Here is a 24,110-nt window from a genome sequence, read left to right as displayed (position 1 = left end):
GAAGGGCCAGGATTTCTTTCAGAAGGCTCCACTCTCCCAGAGATTTGCCTAGGGACGGCACTGTGATCTAGGGCCGACAAGAACTGTGGCTACTGATGGTTGCAGCTCTTGTTAATCATTCCCTCCATAGAGTTCTTCACCATAGAGTTCTTCACCACTTGATCAATAAATATTTTTATATAATTTAAGATAGCATTATCAGAAGTAGTTAATGTTTCACTGCTCCCTTCCTCTGTCTCTTCAGGCCTTGAACTCCTAGGCCTCCTGCTGGCCCCATCCATGATCCCTAGAGAACTGCACTAGCTCTTGTGGTTTCCCTACATCCTGCCCAAACCTTTGTAAACCACCTGAACAGAGCCAAGAGCAGGACAGACTTTCTGGACACCTTTGACAGTCCAATATGGAGTCACTGTCAGCCATGGCAATTAGGTCAAGTGCTATGTCAAGACTAAGGCAATGGGGTGTAACAGTAATGCTCCTAGGAGGGATCTGCACACCCGAAAGCACAAGTCTGGACACATGGATAAGGACTCTATCTGGACATCGACAGAATGGGACCTTCACCCCTTGTGAAGAGCTATAAAAACTCAAAGCTTTAACCATCCAACGCTTAAGCTTGGCCATACCATGGGGCATGCTCAGAGCTCTGCTGGACTTCCACTCCACTGGACAAGACCTGCCACCACAGCTGCCACACTTGAGGCCAATGCCCACCTTTCCATCTGTGAATACCCCTCTGACTGGGACTTTGTGCTGGAGGTTCATTCTGCTCACTTCTATCAGGGAGGCTCCTCTTCCTCTGTGTATAGCCTGCTGGTGACTCTATTGGCTTACTGGGGAGGTTTCCCCTAATAAACCTGGCATTGTGGAAAGACACAAATGTGTGTGAGTGGCTCCTTTCAGGGATGCCCTTGCCCATGACACAACCTATTTTGATCACTTCACAAATTACTCAAGTGTGACCTGTGTCCTGACTGATTATATCCTGAAGCCCAGTTTGATGGAAAATAACCTTGTTTCTCATTTCTACCAGTTGTGTTTTTTTTAAAGAGGCCTTTACCACTCTTCCCTCCCACCTGATCCCATGTTTAAAAATACATGGACTAACCCACTCCTCTCAGCCTATCCTTTATACCTAGAATAATGGGATTTTTTTTTTCAGAAATATACTCTTGACTTTATAAAGAAAGACAAAGTATGAGGTTGGCTGGCTACCAACTGGGTAATTTTAGGTTCTTCCAGGATTTGTGGCAATCATCTGACTTACTGTAAGAGCCTGTGAAAGCTGTTGTTTTCTGGACTAAGAAGCTGTTCAACAGAATTATTTATCCCCCGTTGTATTGGATGTCTTTACCCTTTTACTTTCTGCCCTACACCTCTGTGTCCCCAAATATTTCTAGTTAGTAACTTAGATTAGGGAGTTGCATACATTTTATTAAATCCCTAGGGCAGTGTTCCATATAATGAGATGCCAATGGACTACTTCCATGAGAATTACAAGGGGGACAGGGAGGACAAAAGCTGTTCAAAATGCAGACTCCGAATTACCAGAATTGCTGAGGATAGAACCCAGAAATCTTTATTGTAAACAACATCTCCAAGTAATGAAAATAAATAATCTTAATAAGATTAGAGGAAAATTGCTCTTAAAAAAAGCCATGTAAAGCTTGGGCTTTGTACTTTGAAACCAACGTCCAAAACAATCCCTATATGGAAACACTAACTGGAAGGATATGTTGGCAGTTTTGTGCCCGAGGGTGCCAGCTGTTATATTTCTGACTTTCTCTCCACGCAAAATTTATTTGAGTGTAAGTAATTCTAACTGTGCAGTTGAGTCCCATTGTCATTCACTGCTTCCTAACAGAGTATGTCGGTTCAGTGATGGTGAACTTCACAATAGCAAGCCTTCACCGATACAAAGCTGTAATCGACATTAAAAACATGTCAGTAACTTCAATAATTAAAATTTGTAAGTAAATTTACATTTCAATTGCTTAATATTTAAAGAGACTCCATTTGAAACAACAATGAATATAAAAGGTTATTCTGTAGCAAATATTTATAACCTTCATATTGGTTGTTATTCAAACACTAGTTTATTTTGCTTAAAGTATGAGATATACTGGAGTGAGTAATCAATAAAAAGCAAAGATGATCAATAAATATTTTTATAAAATTTAAGATAGCATTATCAGAAGTAGTTAATGTTTCACTACTAAAAAGTCATTTTCGTTAACATTAACCATCTATCTAATAAACTTTTGAGGGGAAAAAAATACAAAACTAGATAAAGAAGCTCAGTAATTAGAGAGCTGGCCTGTGGACCAAAGGTTTGCAGGTTCAATTCTCAGTCAAGGGCACATACCTTGGTTGCAGGTTTTCCAGCCCAGATGGGGGCGTACGGGAGGCAACCAATGGATGAATCTCTCTCACATCGATGTTTCTCTCTCTCTCTCTCTCCTTTCTCTCTTCCACTCTTTCTCTAGATATCAATGGAAAAAAATATCCTCAGGTAAGAATTTAAAAAATAAAAAAATTAATTAAAAAAACTGGATAAAGATGGTATGGGGGCAGTTTAGTGTATGATATGGTAGAAATGTTCTTTCCAACTCGAATATCCTATGATTGTATAAGTGACTTTGTAGAAAAAAATGAAAAATAAAATTTTTTTGAAACTTTTGTTCTAAATGGTATATGTAAAAATAATAAAGAGGAGTACATAGAAAAAATTAATAATGTTTGTATCTATCTAATGACCTCATGGATGATTTTTATTTTCAAATAAATATTTTATATCTTTTAAATCATTATAGGCTATAATTAACATATATTTTTATATGCATAGAATAAATAACACATTGTGACCAAAAAAAAAAAAAAGACTGTTGAAAAGGCAAGTATTGCTTTAATCTATTTTCCAACTAATTGTGGCTTCACGAAGCTAAGTTATTAGTAACTTGGGTTGGAGATGCTGGTAGAGATCATCCAAAGCAGAAAAGCATTCCAGAAATAATCTATGGAGTCAGAGAACTCTGGAAATCAGTCTTGACCCTGTGCAGTATTTAATGAAGCAGAAATTAAGTCTATGCATATGCTAATTAAAGATGGAATCTCATATTAATTTTAACAAACTGGCTACCTGTTCACTGATTACTGAGTTCAGTTCAGTCAAGGTTGGAGTAAAAGAGATAATAAATTGGATTTGTTTGATACAAGCAGACAGCTTTTATTCCTAGGATATTTGCATTGCTTTGTTATTAAAGTTCTTTTCATTTCGGATTAATACATGAACTCTTCCAACTAAGATATATTAACATTAGCATTTTCTGAAAGGTCTACCTTGGGCATCGTTTCCCTGGCAACCAATCACTGCTGCTAGGCAGGGAAAAGGCCTAATTCATTCTTCTAAAGTGTCACCAATTTACATATAATTCACACATACATGTGCTGCAGGTGACTGAGTGCATATGTGTGTCAAACAATGCATATATATGTAGATGTTCAACAATATCACAGGTGAGAAAAAAACAGTGTCCTTCCAGGAAGTGAAAACCTTGGACCTTATAGTAGCCTTTGCCTTTATAGCCAAATCAGATTGGAGCCATTAACACTTAATTTTGTCAAAGAAAAAAAATGTGATGTGCTATTTGTATTTGCAAACTTCCACTGCTAACTATGGTTGAGAAAAATAATGTAAGAAATATAGGCTCCTGGATATTCGATGACCTCAAGATTTCACCCTGATATTGTTTTTAATCATTTTTGAAAGTCAGACAGAAGCACAGTATTTGAGGTGAGAAATTCCTTATGCATAAAACATTTTGGAATTTGTGTAGAACAGAATTAGTAAAGGAGGAATATGAGGATACTCTATAACTAATAGGAACATGTACAGAAATAGTCATAATAATTACCATATATAAAATGATAGTGACATCATCATTACTTTTGGTTGCAGCCAGCCTCCAAAATACCAATGATCCCTGCCTCTTGGTAGTCACACCTGCAGATAGTCCCCTCTCACTCTTTACCAGGGTTGGTTGGAGCAGGCCATGGAATATAGCGGAAGCGATGGTATGTCTCCTTGGGTATTAGGTTATAAAAGACACTAAGCATTTATCTTGGTTGCTCCTTCTTTTTCTGGGATACTGTGTTTTTGAGAAAGCCAGCTGTGTCATGAGCAGCCCTATGGAGAGACCCAGATGGGGAAGAGCATCTGGCCAGCAGTGCAGTGAGCTAGAACGCAGAGTCTTAAAAGCCCAGTTAAAGAAATGTGTTTAACAAACTCGGTGATCTAACTAAGGAGATTTCCAGAGAAAGGGTTGAAAGTGCTTTCTGATTTCTTCTTGCTACTTATCAAGTTGAGAAAGAAGATACATGAACTAAACAAAGACCCGTTAAAGACTAATGAGCTGGGACTTAATGATTTTGAGAATTCTCAGCCTCTCCAGATGGGAAATAATGCTAAAATTAAGAAATGGCTTCCTAGTAAAGAGCACTGAACAAATAAAATAAGCTATCTCTTCTCAAGGGGTTTATAATCTAGTTTGGCAATGGACACATAATAACTAAATATAATACATGCAGAATCAAATATATGATAACTAGAAGTTCTAAGAAAGTGATAAAGGACTATGGAGGAAGGGTCGTAAAAGGCTTCCTAGAGAGTGTGTGCCCTTTAAGCTGCACCTTGAGTGGCGTGTAGATATTGGCAGGGAAAAGGATCATAAACCTCCTTTGTTTATCCTAACAAAGGATCATCTTGCCTGAGATATTTCAGAATCACCATATCTAGACTTTCAATGGGCAGCAACCATGTACTTTGGTAAAATGCAAAACACGTAACCAATAGAAGGTGCCTGTGCAAAATAATTGCTTAGTCTATTCGTATGTACCAGACAATGTTTGCTCCTCTGAGGAGGAATGAATTACTGCTGCTGTCCTCAAGGGGCTTCTGTTTTAATTGGAGAAACTAGGCAAATAGTATTACTTTTATTTTAGACATTCTTTACAGATTGCATAAAAAAGGAACACAGCTCAAACTGGAGAGCTTACAATATTTTTAATAGGCTGATTCTTGAGCTGCATCCTGAAGGATCATCATTAGATGAAAGAAGAAAAAGCAATAGTATATGAGGAAAAGATTGTTCCAAAGTTAGAATTTGAAAGTGAACATGGAGCATTTAAGGAACTCTAAATAACTCAGCAGAGTAAAGCATAAATGTGAAAAAGAAACGGCAAGAGAGGAGAGGGGGAAGGTAAGCCGACACATTGCTGAGGGTGTTTCAGTGGTTAAAATGTTGTTGGTGCATCAGATCTGATTGGTTACCCTTCAGGTTCCTTCCACATTAATAATGATGTGAAGTGCTCATCACCACTATTGACCTGGTGCAGTAAATCATGTGAATAAACACAATCCCTGCTTACACAACTAAAGTTGCTGTAAAAAAATTCACATTCTCAACCAGCAAAAGATCATTCAACTAGCTCATTTGCTTTTAAAGTTCAAAATGAAGATATGATGATAAATAACTATCTATATATTACTTTTTTAAAGTACTACATACTGGTTTTTTGGTTTAAAAGCAATTATATTCATATGGCTCTATGCTTTCAACAATTCTAAGAAATCTTTATACAGTACTGCACCCATGTAGCCTGGTTTGGTGCCATAAGGAGATTGATCATTAAAAAAAATTACCAAATAAAATAACAAGCTAATACTGAGAGGAAATATTTGTGACTCATCTGTGTTTGTGTGTTGTTTTTTTTTATAAAGGATTTTTATCCAGAAAAATAAGAACTCTTACAACCCAGTAAGAAGACAAACAACTCAGTTAAAACATAGGCAAAAGATCTGAATAGTAGACATTTTGCTAAAGAGGATATGCAAATAGCTAAGAAGCACATAAAATATACTGATTATTATTTGTCATTAGGGAAACATAAATTAAAACCACAATCAGTTCCCACTTCAGACCCTGTAGAGTGGCTGCACACTCTAACACAAGGATAAAAAGAAAAGATGAACTCACTCATTTTTAATGGGAACATAAGATGGTGCAGCCATTTTGAAAAGCTGGTTAGCAGTTTCTTTAAAAGTTAAACATAAATTTACCATACAACCCAGAAGAACTGAAATTCCTAGGAATCTACCCAACAGAATTGAAAACATGGCCACCCAACACTTATATGTGATTATTCATAGCAGCATTAATCACAATAGGTAAAAAGTCAACACAACCCAAATATCTATCAACTGATGAATAAACAAAATGAAATATGTCTATGCAATATAATACTATTCAGCAATAAAAAGCAATGTAGCCCTAACCAGTTTGGCTCAGTGGAGAGAGCATCCGCCTGCAGACTCAAGGGTCCCAGGTTCGATTCCGGTCAAGGGCATGTACCTTGGTTGCGGGCACATTCCCAGTGGGGAGTGTGCAGGAGGCAGCTGATTGATGTTTCTCTCTCATCGATGTTTCTAACTCCCTATCCCTCTCCCTTCCTCTCTGTAAAAAATCAATAAACTATATTTAAAAAAAAAATAAAAATAAATAAATAAATAAAATAAAAAAATAAATAAAAAGCAATGTACTACTTGTATATGTTATGATGTGAATGAACCTCTAAAATTATCTAAATGAAGGAAGCCAGATGCAAAAATATGATTCCATTTATTTGAAATGTCCAGAAATGCAACTATAGAGAGACATAAAGTATACTAAGTAATCATCTAGAGTAGGGTGTGGGAATGGGAGTGACTGAACATGGGCACAGGGATATTTTGGGGAGGTAGCAATGTTCTCAAATGAGATCAGTGAGAAATTTACACAATTCTATAAATTTGCAAAAAAATCATTAAATTGTACATGTAAATGGGTGAATTTTGTGGTATAGAAAACTATTTTTTTAAAATATATTTTTATTGATGTCAGAGAGGAAGGGAGAGGGAAAGAGAGATAGAAACATCAATGATGAGAAAGAATCATCGATTGCCTGCCTCCTGCATGCCCCCTACTGGGGATCAAGCCCGCAACCTGGGCATATGCCCTGACCAGGAATCGAACCGGCAACATCTTGGTTCTTGGGTCGACGCTCAACCGCTGAGCTACACCCGGCTGGGCTATAAAACTATTTTTAAAATACTTTTTAAAAAAATAATATCCTCTAGACCAGTGATGGCGAACCTCTTGAGCTCGGCATGTCAGCATTTTGAAAAACCCTAACTTAACTCTGGTGCCGTGTCACATATAGAAATTTTTTGATATTTGCAACCATAGTAAAACAAAGACTTATATTTTTGATATTTATTTTATATATTTAAATGCCATTTAACAAAGAAAAATCAACCAAAAAAATGAGTTCGCGTGTCACCTCTGACACGCGTGTCATAGGTTCGCCATCACTGCACTAGACAGTAGCCTCCTTTGAAAACGGAGAAATATAAATGGTCTCGGGGTCTCTCACTCAGTAGGTGGCGCTTCCGGTTGGGTACAAAGGCACACCTCATGAATCCAGGCTTCCATCATTTCAGCAGAGAGTAGGAAGAAGTAAACTAATGTTTGTACTTAAGGAAGGCATTTTCTAAGCAAATTCACCATGTACACAAGCTAACAGGGGCAGAACTGGAATGTTTACAAAGAACAGATTTTTCAATCCCCTGTGAATACTGTAGCAGCACCCACTTTAATACCAGGACCTCCTGGTATAAAGTATTCTCATACATTACAGCAGATCTTTTCACATCCCCACAACATAATCCTTTGATTATATAATCTTTGGAGTTTCTGTATTTAAATATTAAAAATATTATCTAATTCAGACATGTATTCCCACTTCCACTCCAGTTTGTTTAAGTGAGAGCCATTCATAGCACACTTCTGGAATTATTAATGTCATTATACCTTGACCAGGCATATACATCCCTCATGCATATGCACATTCTAAGGAACAGAGACTATACAAGTAGCCAAAAATGCATGTTTAGATTTTGGTGACTGGGGATACATTTTTGCCCTTAACATCATGTACCTGGAATGCGATGGACCTCTTTCCTGGGAAGTTTGGGAGGACAGACTTCCATCAAAGGAGTTTCGGTGGCAGCCTGACATGGTGGCCTGGGGGGAGATGGAATCTGACTGGAAGGTTTCACAGACCACCTGGAGACCCTTTAGGAGGAAGAGATAGCAGATTAATCTTTTTTTCCCTCAAGCAAACCCTCCAGAATCAGCTATCAAATTACATACACTGTTGTTGTTTTTTTTTTAACTTAAAAAATTGCAGCATAGCTCCTTTTACAGTCATAGACCAAGGAATTTTGCCTTCAACTAACAGAGAGTGGAAATGGACTTGGAGAGAGCACCGGTGTCAATCTAAGCATTAAGTAAAATACTTTTATATACTTGATTTCATTTTTCCCTTGACTCAGTCCTTTTTCGCCTCCATATCCGGTATCCACAGGAGAAGAGTTACAAACCAATAATTCATCAGATATGCCAATACTGAGGTGGACCAAATAGAGTCATGAGGCTGAAACCAAGCAACAGGTTAGTAAGAGCTAATCAAATAGAAACTAGACATGAAAGTGGACGTGCAAGGTTCAGGTTTTTCCACCACGCAGCAGAGTAGGGACACAATCTATATATTTTTCCAGTTGGATACAATGACCTTTATTCTGAACAAAGGCTCAGGGGCTAAAACTGCATGCTCTGTATATTGGACATAGTGCTTACTTAATGGAAGGGATAACCAGGGTCTTTTAATAAGGGTCATGCCAGGTGGTAGAAGGCACAGAGAACTAGGGAAGGGAGTTTGGTCTTGAGGTAATGGATCCACTAAAGGGTCCTAAGAAGGAAGGGATATGACAAAACGATGACACCTGGCATATAATAAGCCTCTGTGGAATGGTGAGTTACTAAGTGATGCCTTAGGAAGATTAGTCAGACATTATTAATTGTTATTTATGTGAAGCAGGAGAGGCTAGAGGTAGGAAATCCAATTAGGTGGTTCAAGCTTCATTCTAGTTATGAGGACTTGGATTTAGAGGATAGTAGTAGAGAATAAAGAACACCTCTGAGCTACATAACAAAAAAAGAAAACAAAATATGATTTCTCAGCAAAAAAATCAAATAGAGAGGATTAAGGAAAATGAAATATGACATTTATGCATTCTATCTATGATGTCATCAGTTATAAGATACATCATTATTTTATGTTCAATTAAGGAAAAAGCTAGGACACTTCTTATCAGTGAGGACTTCCCATTGCATACTTATTAAAGGGGCTATCTCAGACTTATGTAGGTATAGCTTTTGATTATATATTCATCAGTGTGTCTGTAAAAAGAAAAATATAAGTGAACTAATTTGGTGTAGGCATACCTAATTTTTTTTTTACATTTAGAAATTTTAACCAGAGTTGTTGATATGTGATTTTCCATGGAATGACTTTTTCTGTGTCAAGAATGTTGCTTTGTAAAAGAGTGCACCGCTATACCCTCTGCCATATTCTTCTAAAACCACCAATCCTGATTCTGCAAATTCAGATGCTGGAAATGACCAAATTCATGCTGTGCAATAATGACAACTATATCAAGACTGCTACCCAGCAGGGAGACTGTAAGAGGACAAAGATCATAAATACACTCAATTTCAAAAATGTTAAAAGTGAAAAAAAATACATGGTAGAAGAGATGAAATGTAGCATATAAGTCACAGTGTCTGTATTGAGCAATTGCTCAGTAAATAGCAGATATAATAGCACCTCACAATTTTCAGTTTGGAGGGCATAAAGAATGATGTAACTCCTAGCAGTAATGCTCCATCATTTGAAAAAAGGATCCGATTTTGATGGAAGCCAGCAAGTTGTATTTTGTGCACGTTGAATTGGAGGTGAAGGCAGGTCATTGGCACACATGATTAAGTTAGTGGCAGGAGCTTCGAACTACTCTTGCGTTCATTTCTTTCTTTTCCAAACCAAACAGTGCATGAAAAATTTCCATTCAATTCTATTTGATTTATTATGCATATTCTGTTTTATTGTATTAGTCTTGATTCCTCATTAAACATTTCATTTCCTTAAGGGTAGGACTGTATATTGTGACTCTTTTCTACTCCCTCCTCCCTACCTGCTACAGCACTGTCATGCCTACATGAGGATTGCCTAACAAATATTAGGGGATTTAATAAATGACTTAGAACAAGATGATTAGTTAATGTGGGATGAAAAATGATAACTAACATTTAATGTTACATGCTAGCCATTGAGATAAAGCGCTGCTTACCACACACTAACCAATAGCTGAACACTGTCTTGTTTCAGCACCCCACCCACACTTCTGAGAAGGGCATAAGATTATTTTCCACATCGATAGATATAAAACGTGAGGAGGTTTAAAGTTTCACAGCGAGGAAGAGCCAGCACTGAAGCCAAGTTGAATCATCCTAGAACTCATGTCTTACCCTTCATACTACACAGAGTCCAAGGAATGACCGCTCCCTTTCTTTTCCTAATAAAAATGAACTCACCTCTCCATGACTTGTGTCCTGATTTGGTGATTCACAGGTCTGACTCTGACTGTTAATAGGAGAGCTTCTCTTAGCTGCAAAGATGGAAGAGATTCTATCACAAATTTTATAAGTTCATTTTATTTCATAAGTTCATTTCATTCTCAAATAAAAATACCTATTTTTACAGTTCATTATCACCTTGGAAAGAAGACATTTAATAACATATGTTGGAAGAAAAATCAAATAACTAATGCAAAAATTAGCATTTCTAGGTTGTCAATCTAGATCTGGCCATCTATTCAGTCTGACTCAATAGATTAAGGTGCTAAAAAGTTGGCGATACTGAAAACAATAAAAATTAACATCAACATAGTACTTAATATCTGCCAAGTCTGTTACAACTGTTATATATCAACTTACTTAACCCTTAAAGTAATCGTATAATAGCATATGGCATGTTATTTGGCCCATTTTACAGGTGAAAACATAAAAGCACAGCAAGTTTAACTTGCCCAAGGTCGCACCCTTGTATGAAGGTTCCAGCTCAGGTTATCTGTGCTTTCATGACCACAATAAGCTGCCCCTGAAGTACCATAATTCAAATCAGTTCCATCTTTAGCTAAAATGGCAAAGCTCCATTTGAACTGTGAGTAATCTGGTGCTGAAAGTGGTTTACCAACCTCGCAAGACAAGAAACCTGGGGGAGTGTCAACCATGTGCCATTGCTTTTTCTTCTGGCCCCGTTGTCTAAGCAGAGTTTAATTTCCCTCAGATGCTGGGCACCATTTCCAGTCCTCAGGGATCAGGAAGAGGGAAAAGAACCCATTGTGGATATCATCCGGAAGCAAAGGGAGGGGAATAGCCCAGGTACTATTCACGTGGACATGGATTCTCAATAGGTTTTGTACATTGGTTAAATGATCGTTTAGGTATGAGGAGAGAGAGGGAAGGAGGTAGAGAGAAAGAGAAAAAGAGAGAAAACCTAAGTCTGAGGTGACCTCTACATTCATATAGGAAAATGGGAGGTCTGAAAATAAATGAAAAAAAAAATGTTTTACACAAAGACATGGCTTTTCAGTAATAGTTTTTTACTGAATATTTTATTTTCTTATGTGTTATTTACACTGTTTTTAGTTTTTTAACCTCCTATATGTCTTCTCTCTCAGATTACTTTAATCCAATGAAATAACCTCATTCTATCCATGGAATCTGAAATAGAGCGCTCCTGGCTATGGCTCTTTCCTTATTTAGTTCCTTGATATTTAAACCATATGACAGACTGTTACTCTTGATTTTATAGCTTATTTCAATAATTCATGTATTGTATACATGTATTATAAGTTGTGGGGTTCATCTACTTTTACTATATGAAAAATGTCATCTTCTTTTTGAATGACTATAGGAAGCATGATAAACATCTTATCCTATAGATGAATAACATGGCGCTCCTAGTTTATTCCTTAACATATTATGTACCTTGAAAAGTTGGATTAAGTTACACAGGAAGTTTAATTGACGTATTCAAAGTCACACAACACAACAGCATATGCCCTTGGTTTGGAGTTTCTGATCATGAGAATGACTCCTGTACTGGGCACACCTCAATAACCCCCTAGAGAAAGTTTCTTCCTCTTGGCTTCTTTAAGGGCAAATGCTCCCATCACCCTCCTTCCTGCACATGAGGAAATCTGCTAAGGCCCGCTCACTGGGTGTCTGAGGCACCAACCTGTGATGATGTTCCTGATGGGCTTCACCAGTGCCGTGAAGCCGGAGACTTCGGGCTGTCTGTGCTCCCACATGGGCTGCCATATAACAAGCCCGCTGGCCAGTCGGAACGTGAGGTCAGATTCCTGGGGGAAGAGAAAATCCAGGTCTAAGTGGCCTCTAAGAACTGGTTGAAGGGACCAGTCCATGCAAGGATTAACATCACTCAGAAGATTATTTTCAAAATGGGTTGACTTTCCAAATCTTTCATCACACAAATGAGTGTTTCCATGGTAAACCAATAGTCCTAGGTTATCGTCACAAGTACTACGGAAATCACGGTGGTCTGCTTTAGGCAATATGAATATTTAATTAAAATTCTGCTTCGGGCAAAGCATGAAACACACAAATTATTGTTTTGTATTAGCAGTGGCCGAGGCCTATTTATTTCAAGTCTTGGCAGATCTCTCTCCTATGGTAATCATTATTATTCCTCTTAATTATTTAATTGTCTGTCTTCCTCATAAGGCAATATCCTCAGATGCTGGCTATTTGACTTTCTATTCTCCAGTCCACCTCTTGTTCTTGCATTTCACGGAATCAGGAACATATATTTAGATCCTTCCTAGTGTATTATTTGTTGTAGTGTTGCCTTCTCAACAATCTTTAACTCCTTGAGGGTGGGGATATATCAGGAATCTTCCCTCTCCACAGCCCCTATCATCATCATAATGCTTAACACAAACAATAGGAATTGGGTGCACAATATGCGCTTAAAAAATACTTGCTGAACTGCACTGACTTTACAACCCAAACTCACTCAATGTACCTACAATTAAAGGTCTATTGCAGGGAGCACATTTTGTTTTTCATTGTCACTTCATTTTGAGAGGCTACGCTGAAGGTGCATTCTCCTATTGCATAAGTACAAACATGTGACATTCTGAGATTACATGTTAAACAACTCAGCCTCTCAAAACAAAGTAGAGATGGAAGCAGAGAGTGCGGTAGATTAATGCACACAGCTGAGACCCAGACATTCACTTAGGGAAGTGATTTGCAACCTTGGCTTGCATATTATAATCGCCTGGGGAGCTTTTAAAACACAGGAGGCCCGGGTCCCACTTCCTTCCCTTCCCAGACCAATTAGAGTTGCTGCGAGGCTTTCTAAAGTTCCCCCTGGTGACTCCCCACACATAGACACGTTGGAAAACCGCTGATCTAGAAAGATAAGAGCTGGGAAGAAGCTGGAGAAAAAGTAAAGCGATTTTGCAAATGGTGAATCAATGTAGCTCAGTGTCAAAGGAAGCCTTCGCTGGAAAGGCTGAGGAAATACCCAAATAAATCTGCATACGGGAAGAGAGAGGGCTCTTCTGTAGGCTATTGATTGGGATCCTGGCATCACAGCAGTGCCCACAATAGGAAAGCCTCTAGGACTCCCCGTGGAAGTACATTCATTCTATAAGCATTTAAAGACCACCCACTATGTACCTGGTACTATTCTAGGTTCTGGGATACATCAGTGAACAAAGCATACAAAACCCCCTGCTCTTCTAGTGCAAAGGAGAATAAAGCAGGTACAAAGATGTGTCAGGCAGTATTTCTGTTTTAGACTGAGGATCGCCAGGGAAGGCTTTATTGTGAAGGTTAACTTTTGAGAAAGGAGCTAAAGGACATGAAGGAGCTGCTATGTAGATTTTTGTAAAGAAAGCGTTATGTGAAAAGGGATCAGCAAGTACAAGGTCCTAAGTATGCCTCATGTGTCAACAAATAGCCAGGAGTCGAGTGATTTCAGAACAGTAGAAAAAATATGGTCATAGAATTTACCGATTTCCAAGTAATACAGGGCCCGATAGGCCACGTTGAGGACTTTAGCAATGATTGAGTAAGATGGGAAGCCACTGGAGGGTTTTAAGTAGTGGAATGACATGATTGGATGTATGCTTTGGTAGAATCTCTCAGGATATTGAGCATTAAGGGCAAGGGTGGAAAGCGTGACTTAATTAGGAAGCTCTATTCTAGGGGAAAGATGATTCAACTAAGGTGCCAGTTGAGGGCAAGAGTGGTAGATTCTGGACACATTCTGAAGCTAGAGCTTACTGATCAGAAGTGGAGTGTAAGAGAAAAAGGTGTCAAAGATGTTTGGCTTTGCCATGAATGAAGATAAAGGGGGAGCAGGTTTGGGGATATTCAGGAGCCTAGTTTGAGACATGTTAGGTTTGAGATGCCTGCTAGACATTCAGCTAGAGATACTGAGTAAAAAGTTTGGCAGGCAGGTCTGGGGTGAAGGAGAGAGCAACCCCGTTCCCTTGAAATGGACACGGGGAAAGCTGCATAGCATTAAGTGTGGTGTTAGAGCCAGCAAGCAGAGAACTAATAGTAAGCAAAGCTTACCAGATTTGTCTCCAGAAATGCAGGACACCAATCTCAATTGACCTGGTTTCAATAATTTTGTAGTTTCTGAGCTCAGTCCTTTTTCCATGTTTCTCATAAGTAATCTTGACACAAATTATACTCCAATGAACACTGCAGCAGTAAGTGAGCTCTTATACTAAACCCTGGTGGCAATCACTCACTGATAGCTACTGTCATCATTTTATTTCATCAGATGTACTCCCAATTAGATTGTGTATCTCTTGAAGACAAGCCGAGACCTCCTTCTGTTGTGTGCACTTATCCTCGAGCATCATACTTATTTGTTGATCGATTTTAGTTTGCCCAAGTAACACCAGTAAATACGACCACTCTTCAGACCCGAATACGTGCAGAACCCATGGCCTTCTCTTGTTTTCCTTCATAAGTTCTCTTAAGTTAGCTGAATCCATAAACTCTGGAACCCTAATTCCGCTTCTAGAGTCCTATGTAATGGGCCACCCAATGCTATGTATGCATACATGACCAGAAACCCATAGCTGGAGAAGATAATCTTTATCATTGAAACAGCTAGGGGGCACACAATAATTTCAGGTACTGAAAAGTACTAAAAAAGAGAAAAAAATAGAGTCATGTGCTTGTGACACTAAAGTAGCCAGGGAAATGCTTTCTGAGGTGGTGACATTTGAGTTGTGAGTAAACCCATGAGAAGGACATGGCCATGTACAAATCTAGGGGCAAAGTATTGCAGTAAATGTTTCAAATGGAAGGGAAAACCAGTGCAAGGACCTGAATGCACGAATGAACTTGTCCAGTTTGAGAGTAGAGGTTAATGAACAAGAGAGAGGCTAGTGAGATGGAAGGTGATGAGACCAAGAAGGTAGGCAGAACCCAGGACCTGCAAGTCCCATAGGCCAGAGCACAGTTTCAGTTAAAGCAATGCCTTCCATTGAGTGTAACCTTTATAAAAAAACTTTTTAAAATGAAAAGTTAAAGCTTTCAAAGTAGCAATTTAATTTGAACTAACAACATTTAAAAATTTTAGTATGTTTCATGGGCAATGTGGCCAGTGCATGCAAATCATTTGGGAATTTACAGGTAATTTCAGTTCCATTCCTAGGAGCAATGGGACAGCTTTAATTGAAAGTAAATTTTGCCCAGCCGCAGTGGCTCAGTGGTTGAGCGTGGACTTTTGAACCAGGAGATCACAGTTTGATTCCTGGTCAGGGCACATTTCTGGATTGTGGGCTCAATCCCTAGTGAGAGGTGTGCAGGAGGCAGCCAATCAATGATTCTCTCTCATCCTGATATTTCTATCTCCCTCTCCCTTCCTCTCTGAAATCAATAGAAATATATATTTAAAAAAAGAAAGTAAACTTTAACTAAAACTAAAATGGGTAAAAAGACTCATTAGTCCATACCCCTCATAGTGATTGTTAATGGTCTCACAACCATCTTCATATATTACTAACTTGAAACATCTATTCATTAGGATCCTAATATTCCATTAAAGAACAGTTGAGCATATTAATTCCTTCTTATCTCTCATTTTAGCATTTAGATGGAATATTGTAATTAAGTCACAGAAATAACAAATACTTCTTTATTTCATTCTATGTTCTGGAGTGGTACTATGTCTTCACATATATCTGCCCTGTGTTGGAACTACCCACAGTTTTATGCAATGGAGGATCCAAAAGCTTAATACACCAAGATTACACAGCTGGAGCATGGTGATTTCAGATGATATTCTCTCTTTCAGATCCAAGGAGTATATGGATATACTTGTATTTTAATGCAATTGGTTTCCATGTAATCCTATGTTTTGTATTCTAGGCATTTAAAAATATTTGGAAAGCAATTCTTGGTTAGGTTGAACCAACCTGTCAAAAAGTCCACAGCACATTAAAATTAAAAACTTCTGTCTAGATCCTGTATTATAATAGAAGTAGCTACAGAGTGCTATAGAAGTACAAAGGACATAATGCCATACATAAAGTCTACATGGAGAAGGTCAGAGGAAAACACTCATTAACGTTGAGGTTTGAAGAACCATGAGATGAACTCAAGATCATGCTTGAACTTATATGCCATATTTAATATGTTGGACATCATCTTGGGGTAGATAGTTAACCACTGGATATTTTTAAGTAGGTAAATGACATATAGAAGACTGTGTTTTTGAAATAATGTTCAGTAGTTTAATATAAAAATAAAACTCATCGTGTCTTGTTTTGCTACAAGATCATCCAAAGACACGGACACCAAATATGGAAATAGCATTTAAAGCTCATCTTCACTTCACCCATGTCCCTCCTCAACCTAACACCACCTTTCTGCTTACCTTGATCCTGTGGACGAGCGGAGCAAACAGAAACACAAAGAGCTCCACAGTCGCCATGGAGTTATGGAATATCTTCCTTCGGTTGTTCTCTTCATCATCGTTGGAGCTGCTTTGGCAAGGCAGCCCTGGAGAACCCTGGTTTTCAATCTGGTGGATAAAAGCGCTGCTACTGCCACCCCAGCTGGATCCTCGGTCTGTGCCCCCAAACCGCTCACTGTTGCAGTCCTGGGGGGCCTCCAGGAGCATCCAGTGGAGGGTGTGAAGGAGTTTTGTCTCAGCAACACCCAGTTTATCCTGGTGGCCTGCATGGGATACCCACAGAGTCAGGTTAAGGCAAACTCTGTGACCAGAACAATGGCTGTCAATTTGGGGTCTGGAAGACACCCTGGCTTTGCTCTGGGAGACACTAGCATTTCTCTGTGCCTCTTACAACCACTGCTGAAAGGGCACATTCATTTTGGGGGCTTCTAACAGGCTGCAGTCTTTGCAGAATGACATGCTGTCAAAGGAGGGAAAAATGCATGCATCACATCTCCTCAGTCAGATACCAAATACAGTTGACCCTTGAAGAACATGGGTTGGACTACAGCAGTCCATTTAGAGGTGCAGATTTTTTTCCATGGTCAACCCTTCCTATCCTTGTCTTTTGCATCTGCAGATTCAACCAACCAGGATTGAAAATACTGTTTCAATCTGCAGTTGGTTGAATCTGCAGATACAGGGGCAGTTAAAAGTTTTATGTGGATTTTCACAGGTGGGAAGGGAATGGGTATGCACCTACCCATCCCCTAATTCCAACCCTCTAACTATATATTTCCAAATGGGCAGTATAATGGTTAATAACATAGACTCTGAAGATAACAGCTACTATATTTTAGGCAATGTGACTAGGAAAGGCACCTCGATGAAGGGAACATTTGAGCAGAGACCCAAATGAGGGGAACGGATTGGATGGGAGAGAGCACGAACACTAACATGGGGTAGATGGCTAAGATAGACTGTGATGTGATAAAATAAATCTACAAAATACCTAAAAAAGAAAAACAATCTTTATGCACAGGCACGCACATACATACAGTACCACAAAGTGAATGTAGGTACTTTAAGAGCTGGGAGAGAGAAGAGGACAACTATGATGGGTGAGAGTCTTTAGCTTTCCTATAAAACATTCATGTTTAGAATGATAATATATTCATGAATTACTTGTAAAATTAATTAAAAAATAAGAGAGCCAGTTCCCTCATTGGTAAAATTGAGATAACAGTGGTACCAACATGGGGGCAGGGTGAGACTTAAATGAGAACATGTGTGCACCGTGTCTGGGAAAATAGTAAATACTCAGTAACTGTTAGTATGAACGTTGAACACAATGGATGATGGCATGCCATGAGTAAGTAACACAGGGGCACCAACCCAGCTTGTTCCTGTTGGAGAGGAGGGTTGCCGTGCAGTGGAGGACATGAGGCAGAGCGGCTTGCACCAGCTCCCATCTGGAAATACTCTGGATGGCTTCAGAGAGGGCCGGAGAGAGGCCATGCAGCTTGTTTTCTACCAACACTCGTTCAAAGGACTACAGATACAAGAAGAAAGAAAGAAAGCATCTAAAGTAAGGATTCAGAGAGTCTGACTGGTGAAAATAATGACATCAAAGTACTGTAGACCCTAAAAGAGGCAAATTACCGGACCTGGTTCTTTAGCGTGCACCTACATTGAACTGTATTGCTTTTTAAAAAACATGCAGTGGCTCAGTAATAATTTCCTATTATCTACCCATTTTCGGGTTTTTATCCAAAGTATATGGCTTGAATTATTAAATGATTACCATACCCATCAAACTAAGCTTACTCTAACAAAGAGTACAACACAATCAATTCTTGCAATTTGGGGCTGTAATATTTTATAAAATGCTGCTAAGTCATCCAAAGAGGGTGTCACAACTGCATAACATAGTGGAATGTCTTTTGTAAAAGTGTCTTGAGGAACAGAACATATGTCAATGTTCAACAAGTGTTAAATAAGATATACTTTTTCAAGAAATCTAACTTTGGAATTATTAATGTTCATTGCATGTAAATGGCTAATTATTTTGTATCTATAATCTGGTAATAGATTTATTTTGTAGATTATAAATAATAATAATAGCAATAAAAATAAAATACTACTTTAAACGAAAGTCAAAAAATAAAAAAAGAAATTGAACTTTGGAGTTCCTGAGTTATTATCCCATGTCCCCAGCAATGACTGGGCACAGGACACTCCTTATCTAATGCTTGGAACCATAAAGATACCTGTTGAGTAAAGAAAGGAAGGGAGAGGAAATGGGTGGGTGGGAGGGAGGAGGAAAATGAGCATTTTCTTTGGTGGTTTAACTCTTCTGTCCTGGCCCGGGATATTTTCTCAGAGTGTAGTAACCCATGAGAAGTTTGATTGACTCAGGTTTGTTGTTGTTGCTGTTGTTTGTCTGTTTTGAAGGAGTATATATCACTATAAAGTGTTCAGGAAAGTGTAGCTACAAAATATAAAATAGATTTAATAATTATTTGATTGTATGAACAGAACCCAATTGGCACTCAGCACCCCAAATGGTCTAGAAAACTGTGTAAGTGTGCTCTAGAGTGATCATAATGGAATCCCGAGTGTTTGAGCAGTGTTATCGTAATTATTAGAATACTTGAAAAAAAGAAATGTGGCTTAATGCAGATAGTCTCCAAAGGAAACTATTTACTTTTTGACCCAAAAAAGGAAAATGAGAAACTCATAATGAAAAGCATGCTGCAGTTTTGGTAAGGAGTAAAATCAGAGATCCAGTCTTTTTTATTTTTAAAGAAACGAAATAAAGGCCTTTGGGTATGCTGGCAATGCAAATTCAAATATATTTAAATTTCTCAGCCTTCAGGTAATTTTTACTAGGTAAAATAACTTTCAATTTAGATATTTATACCTCTATATCTATCTATCTATAAATGTGACTTAGCTATTTAATATCATGTGACATTAAACATGTTAGACATATCTTTGCCAAGAACAGAGAAATGTTAGGATTCTTTTAAGCTAGGATAATTGTAAGCATGGTTTAAAGAAGGCTCAGAGATTTCAGGTATGAAATTACTCTAACTTGAGAACAATACAAAACAATTTCCATTAAAAGGCTCTTGTTGGAAAGTTAGTTTTTTAAAATATCTCTGTGACAACTCTGAAGGGCAGGAAATACAACAGCACAAAGTCCAGCTTGAGACTGTGAGAGTGGATAAGTGTGTGTGTATGTGTGTGTGTGTGTGTGTGTGTGTGTCCAGTTGGCTTCCATCCTAGTTTGTAGAAGGTCATCTATGTAGTAATTTACAAATATTCATGGTAATATCTAAATAGATAGGTTTCCACATTAAGTTACAATATACACAATGTGAACTCCAAATTTTAATGAAGTCTGTGGAAATCCTACTTTATTTGCTTCACAATTTAATGTCTTTTGTTCTCAATTTGTAAAATGGGAATTTGTAGGGATATGGGATTTTCTTAGAATCTCAGGACAAAGCATTCCATTTTGCATAAATACAGGGTGGGCAATTACCAGCCTAAAAAATAAGTCATAGCCCAGCCGGTGCGGCACAGTGGTTGAGCGTTGACCTATAATCCAGGAGGCTATAGTTCAAACTCAATCCCTGGTGGGGGGTGTGCAGGAGGCAGCCAGCCGATTGATTATTCTCTCTCATCATTGGTGTTTCTGTTTCTCTCTCCCTCCCTTCTTCTCTGAAATCAATAAAAATATATTTTTAAAAAGATAAATCATAAGTAAGGATATAAAATAATAATAGAAAAATAATACCAATAAATAATACAGTAATAAATAAATATAGTGCAAAAATAAATTGTTTTGGGTACTCACAACTGTAAACTTATTTTTCCCACCCCTGTATTAATATCATTTCAATAATTACTTTATATCATCATTTTCAACTTGCACAACAAATAAAGGACATAAAAGTTCAGAATTGCATTTGACTTTGTTTGAGTAGTTCATAGACACTAATGCTATGAACTTTCACTATATAACAGTCATAATTTTGTTAATTAAGGAAATAATTTATTTTTCTTGCTTTGCAAGGCCCTCCACCACCCAATTATCTGCCATTTCTCAGCCCTCTCTTTACTATTCTATTCCTCTTCTCACTCTAGATGAAGGTCCTTCAGACTTGCTGTTCCCTCTGCTCTACTCTTCCCTTCCTTCCAGTCTTTGTCCAAGGGTCATGTTACCAGGTAAACCTTGTCCATCTACCACTACTAAACTGAAACCCCCACCCTAGTGCTCCCTAATCTCCTTTCTTGCTTAATTTTTCTCCATAGCGCTCATCACTATCTAGCTTACTATGCATTTCATGTTTGTGAATAGCCTGTCCCCCTCCCACTAGAATGCAAACTCTGTATTTGCTGTGATTATTGCTCTCTCCCATAATCTAGAACTGTGCCTGGCACATAGTAGGTGCTCAATAATATTTGTCTAGTGAATAATACATATACAGTCAGTATGATTTAATGTCTTTCTTTGGGTTGAAAATACCACACAGAATATGGAAATCATTAAATGATGAATATCACATACCACACAAGAGGCTTCATATTGCTTCCCCAGTTTAGGCCTCAAAAATGCACTGAAAAATTAATAGAGATATTTGTTATCAGCATAAATAAAATTATTATTAGAACATCCTTATGACATATCTTCCAATGAATAAAACATAATGCTACAAAACTCAAATTTCATGCTTCCCTATAGCTTGTTAATAAGCAGGTGTTGAATGGCTGACCACATTTGCTTTTACATATGTAATTACATATATGAAAGAGATGTGCATCTCTACGCTTTCTGTATCGACTCTTATCCTGAAGATTTTTCCTAATCAGATTCTAAATCGCCAGTAGTCAGAAGTGGTGTATTACTCATGTACAGTCCTATTAAAACTGGAAAATGAACACAGCTTGTGGGTCATGATTTCCAGAATCCAATTTCTTATATGATAAATCTTAATAATAATAACAATAATAATGATGATGGAACCCTTGTTTATTGGAATAGGTTTCAGGCTTTTTCGGGGGGTGGGGGAAGTCTTATAAAAAAGATCATTTTCTCCTCTGGGGATTTAACCAGGAACATTCCGCTCGCTGAATCCGAGCAAAAATGGTTAACAAGTGGGCATAGCAGATATTTGCCAAACAGGAACTAGAAAAACAACAGGTCACCGGGCTGCAATGACAGCAGGAGAAGGAGGGCACATAGGATGCAGGAGCACAACCAGTCATAATTATCTCCCCTGGCTCCCTGCCCCCTCTTCCTAGGCTCTCTGCCCTCCCCTTCCCTAAATAACGTATATATTCATCCAGCAACTGCCAACCTGCCTGTAGTCAAACTTCCCTGAAATATTTTTAAATGCGTGTTTTTAAGCGGGTGCAGAGGGCTTGCTTTCCAGCCTTGGAGGGGGAGCTGCGGGCTGTGCGCGGCCTCAGCAGTGGCGGCGGCGGCGGCGGAGGCGGCGGCGGAGGTGGAGAGGACCGGGCGGCCCGGGAGTGCCCCCAGCCCAGGCTGGCCCTCACCTGGTTTGCCGCCACAGGAAGGTCTGGATGGGCAAGGGGATGCCGCGGCCGCCGTCCTGCTCCTGGCCCTCAGAGCTCTTCCTCTTCACCATGATGGTGGCTCCTGGGAGTCTTACTGCAGGACCCAGCGTTGGCTCCTCAGCGGCTGCCTCCTCTTCCTCTTCCTCCTCCTCCTCCAGTGGTTCTCCCCAACTCTCATCCCCTCCTTCCCTGAGGCAGAGCCGGCTCTCCCCGCCCCATCCCGCGTCCTTCTACCCTCCGCCCCTCCCCTTGCGTGGAACGTGGCTGCGGGAGGTGGGGAGGGTGGAGGAGCAGGAGCAAGGGGGGGGGGGCGGGGGGAGGGCTGAGGAGCTGTCCGCCTCTCCCCTTCCCCCGCCCCCCGCTCCCTGCTTTCAGCACCTCCCACTGTGGACAGCGGCCGTGCCCTCGGGCCCTGCGGCTGAGGAGAGCAGGGTGCTGGTTGAGCAGCAGTGGGGGGGGGGGGGGGGGGGGGGCCAAAAGGATCTATGCACCACGTCGTGCCAGGTCCCCTGCTCGGCCTCTTCAGCGCCCCGGGATTCGCTTCCTTCCCTTAGAGCTGCACCCCAGGAGTATCCCCTGTCCTGCTCAAGGTCTGGGGAGAAGGTGCTTTGGAGCACCGCAGAGCAGTCACTAAGCCTGGCATCATTCGCACCTCCAGCAAGGAGGTCAGGAGTCTACCCTTGGGCTTAGCAGAAAGAGTACATGAAAATTATTAGAAGTGCAACCCAGAAAGGGAGCAAGCTTGGCAAGATAGGAAGCTTGAAATGTCCCTGATGTGAGAATCCATTTTAAAATGGTAACCATAAAAAACTAACCTTGCTTGTCTAGCCAAAATGTCCCCAAGCTAACCAGTTGTAGATATTAGTTAATTACAACTTGAGAAAGAACATTTGAATCATGCTGTTAGGAACTGTGGTTTATTCTAATCCATCAGTGCACTTGGGTGATCCTATTCATCCATGCATATCTGCCATTCCCTTCAGTTATCACAGTCAAGTGCCTATGTAGTGCATAGGGGTGTTTCTGTTAGGTATTTTAACTAGCAGTAAACAAGTAGGGGTGGGTAAAGTGGAGCGGTCTGAGTAGAAAACCCTTGCTGTGAATCCAACTACCTTCAAACACACAAACAGAGTCATATACCTTTTTGAACAAAGATACTGCTGCAACCTATGAAATAAAGACTCGGACACTGGGGAAGCAAAATCGTCATTTCCATTTACGTGGGATTGACATGACAGAAATGTAGAGTTCACTTGAAATAGCCAAGAGTTCTAGATGGGAACACAAGCCTGGAGATTAGAAAAATATTCCATGAAAACCTGAATGTATTACAAAATCAATCACCAATGACAAAAAATTTGAGAAATAAAAAATGCTCAATCTTATCAATAATCTGGGAAAATCACAGAAGAAATGCAGTGATGACAGCAACCATTTCAAGATCCTTAAAAGGAAGAACCTTGGGACCTGACTACCTGGTTCAAATACCAGCATGGCTGCTCACAAGACATGTCACACCGAAAATACCACTTGTCTCAAATTAAAAAAACTGCGGCACAACTACATAATGG

General features: G+C 39.3%; 1 protein-coding gene across 4 annotated transcripts in view; it reads right to left on the bottom strand.

Moving 5' to 3' along the window:
- UNC80 (unc-80 homolog, NALCN channel complex subunit) overlaps positions 1–22,705 on the bottom strand; it is a 172,525-nt gene extending 149,820 nt beyond the window's left edge. For all 4 annotated transcript variants that reach the window (XM_059703001.1, XM_059703002.1, XM_059703000.1 and 1 more), the window contains exons 1-7: positions 22,519–22,705; positions 21,530–21,578; positions 18,346–18,502; positions 16,933–17,234; positions 12,238–12,361; positions 10,530–10,603; positions 8,035–8,171 (exon numbers count right to left, since the gene is read on the bottom strand). In XM_059703001.1, coding sequence (XP_059558984.1) covers positions 8,035–8,171; positions 10,530–10,603; positions 12,238–12,361; positions 16,933–17,234; positions 18,346–18,502; positions 21,530–21,578; positions 22,519–22,610 — 935 coding nt within the window. In that variant the 5' untranslated portion in view covers positions 22,611–22,705. The remainder of the gene's footprint in view (positions 1–8,034; positions 8,172–10,529; positions 10,604–12,237; positions 12,362–16,932; positions 17,235–18,345; positions 18,503–21,529; positions 21,579–22,518) is intronic.
- Between the last annotated feature and the right edge of the window lie 1,405 nt (positions 22,706–24,110).

The sequence above is a fragment of the Myotis daubentonii genome, chromosome 7 (assembly GCF_963259705.1).
Source record: "Myotis daubentonii chromosome 7, mMyoDau2.1, whole genome shotgun sequence".
Lineage (NCBI taxonomy): Eukaryota > Metazoa > Chordata > Mammalia > Chiroptera > Vespertilionidae > Myotis > Myotis daubentonii.
This window is presented reverse-complemented; position numbering and strand designations above follow the sequence as displayed.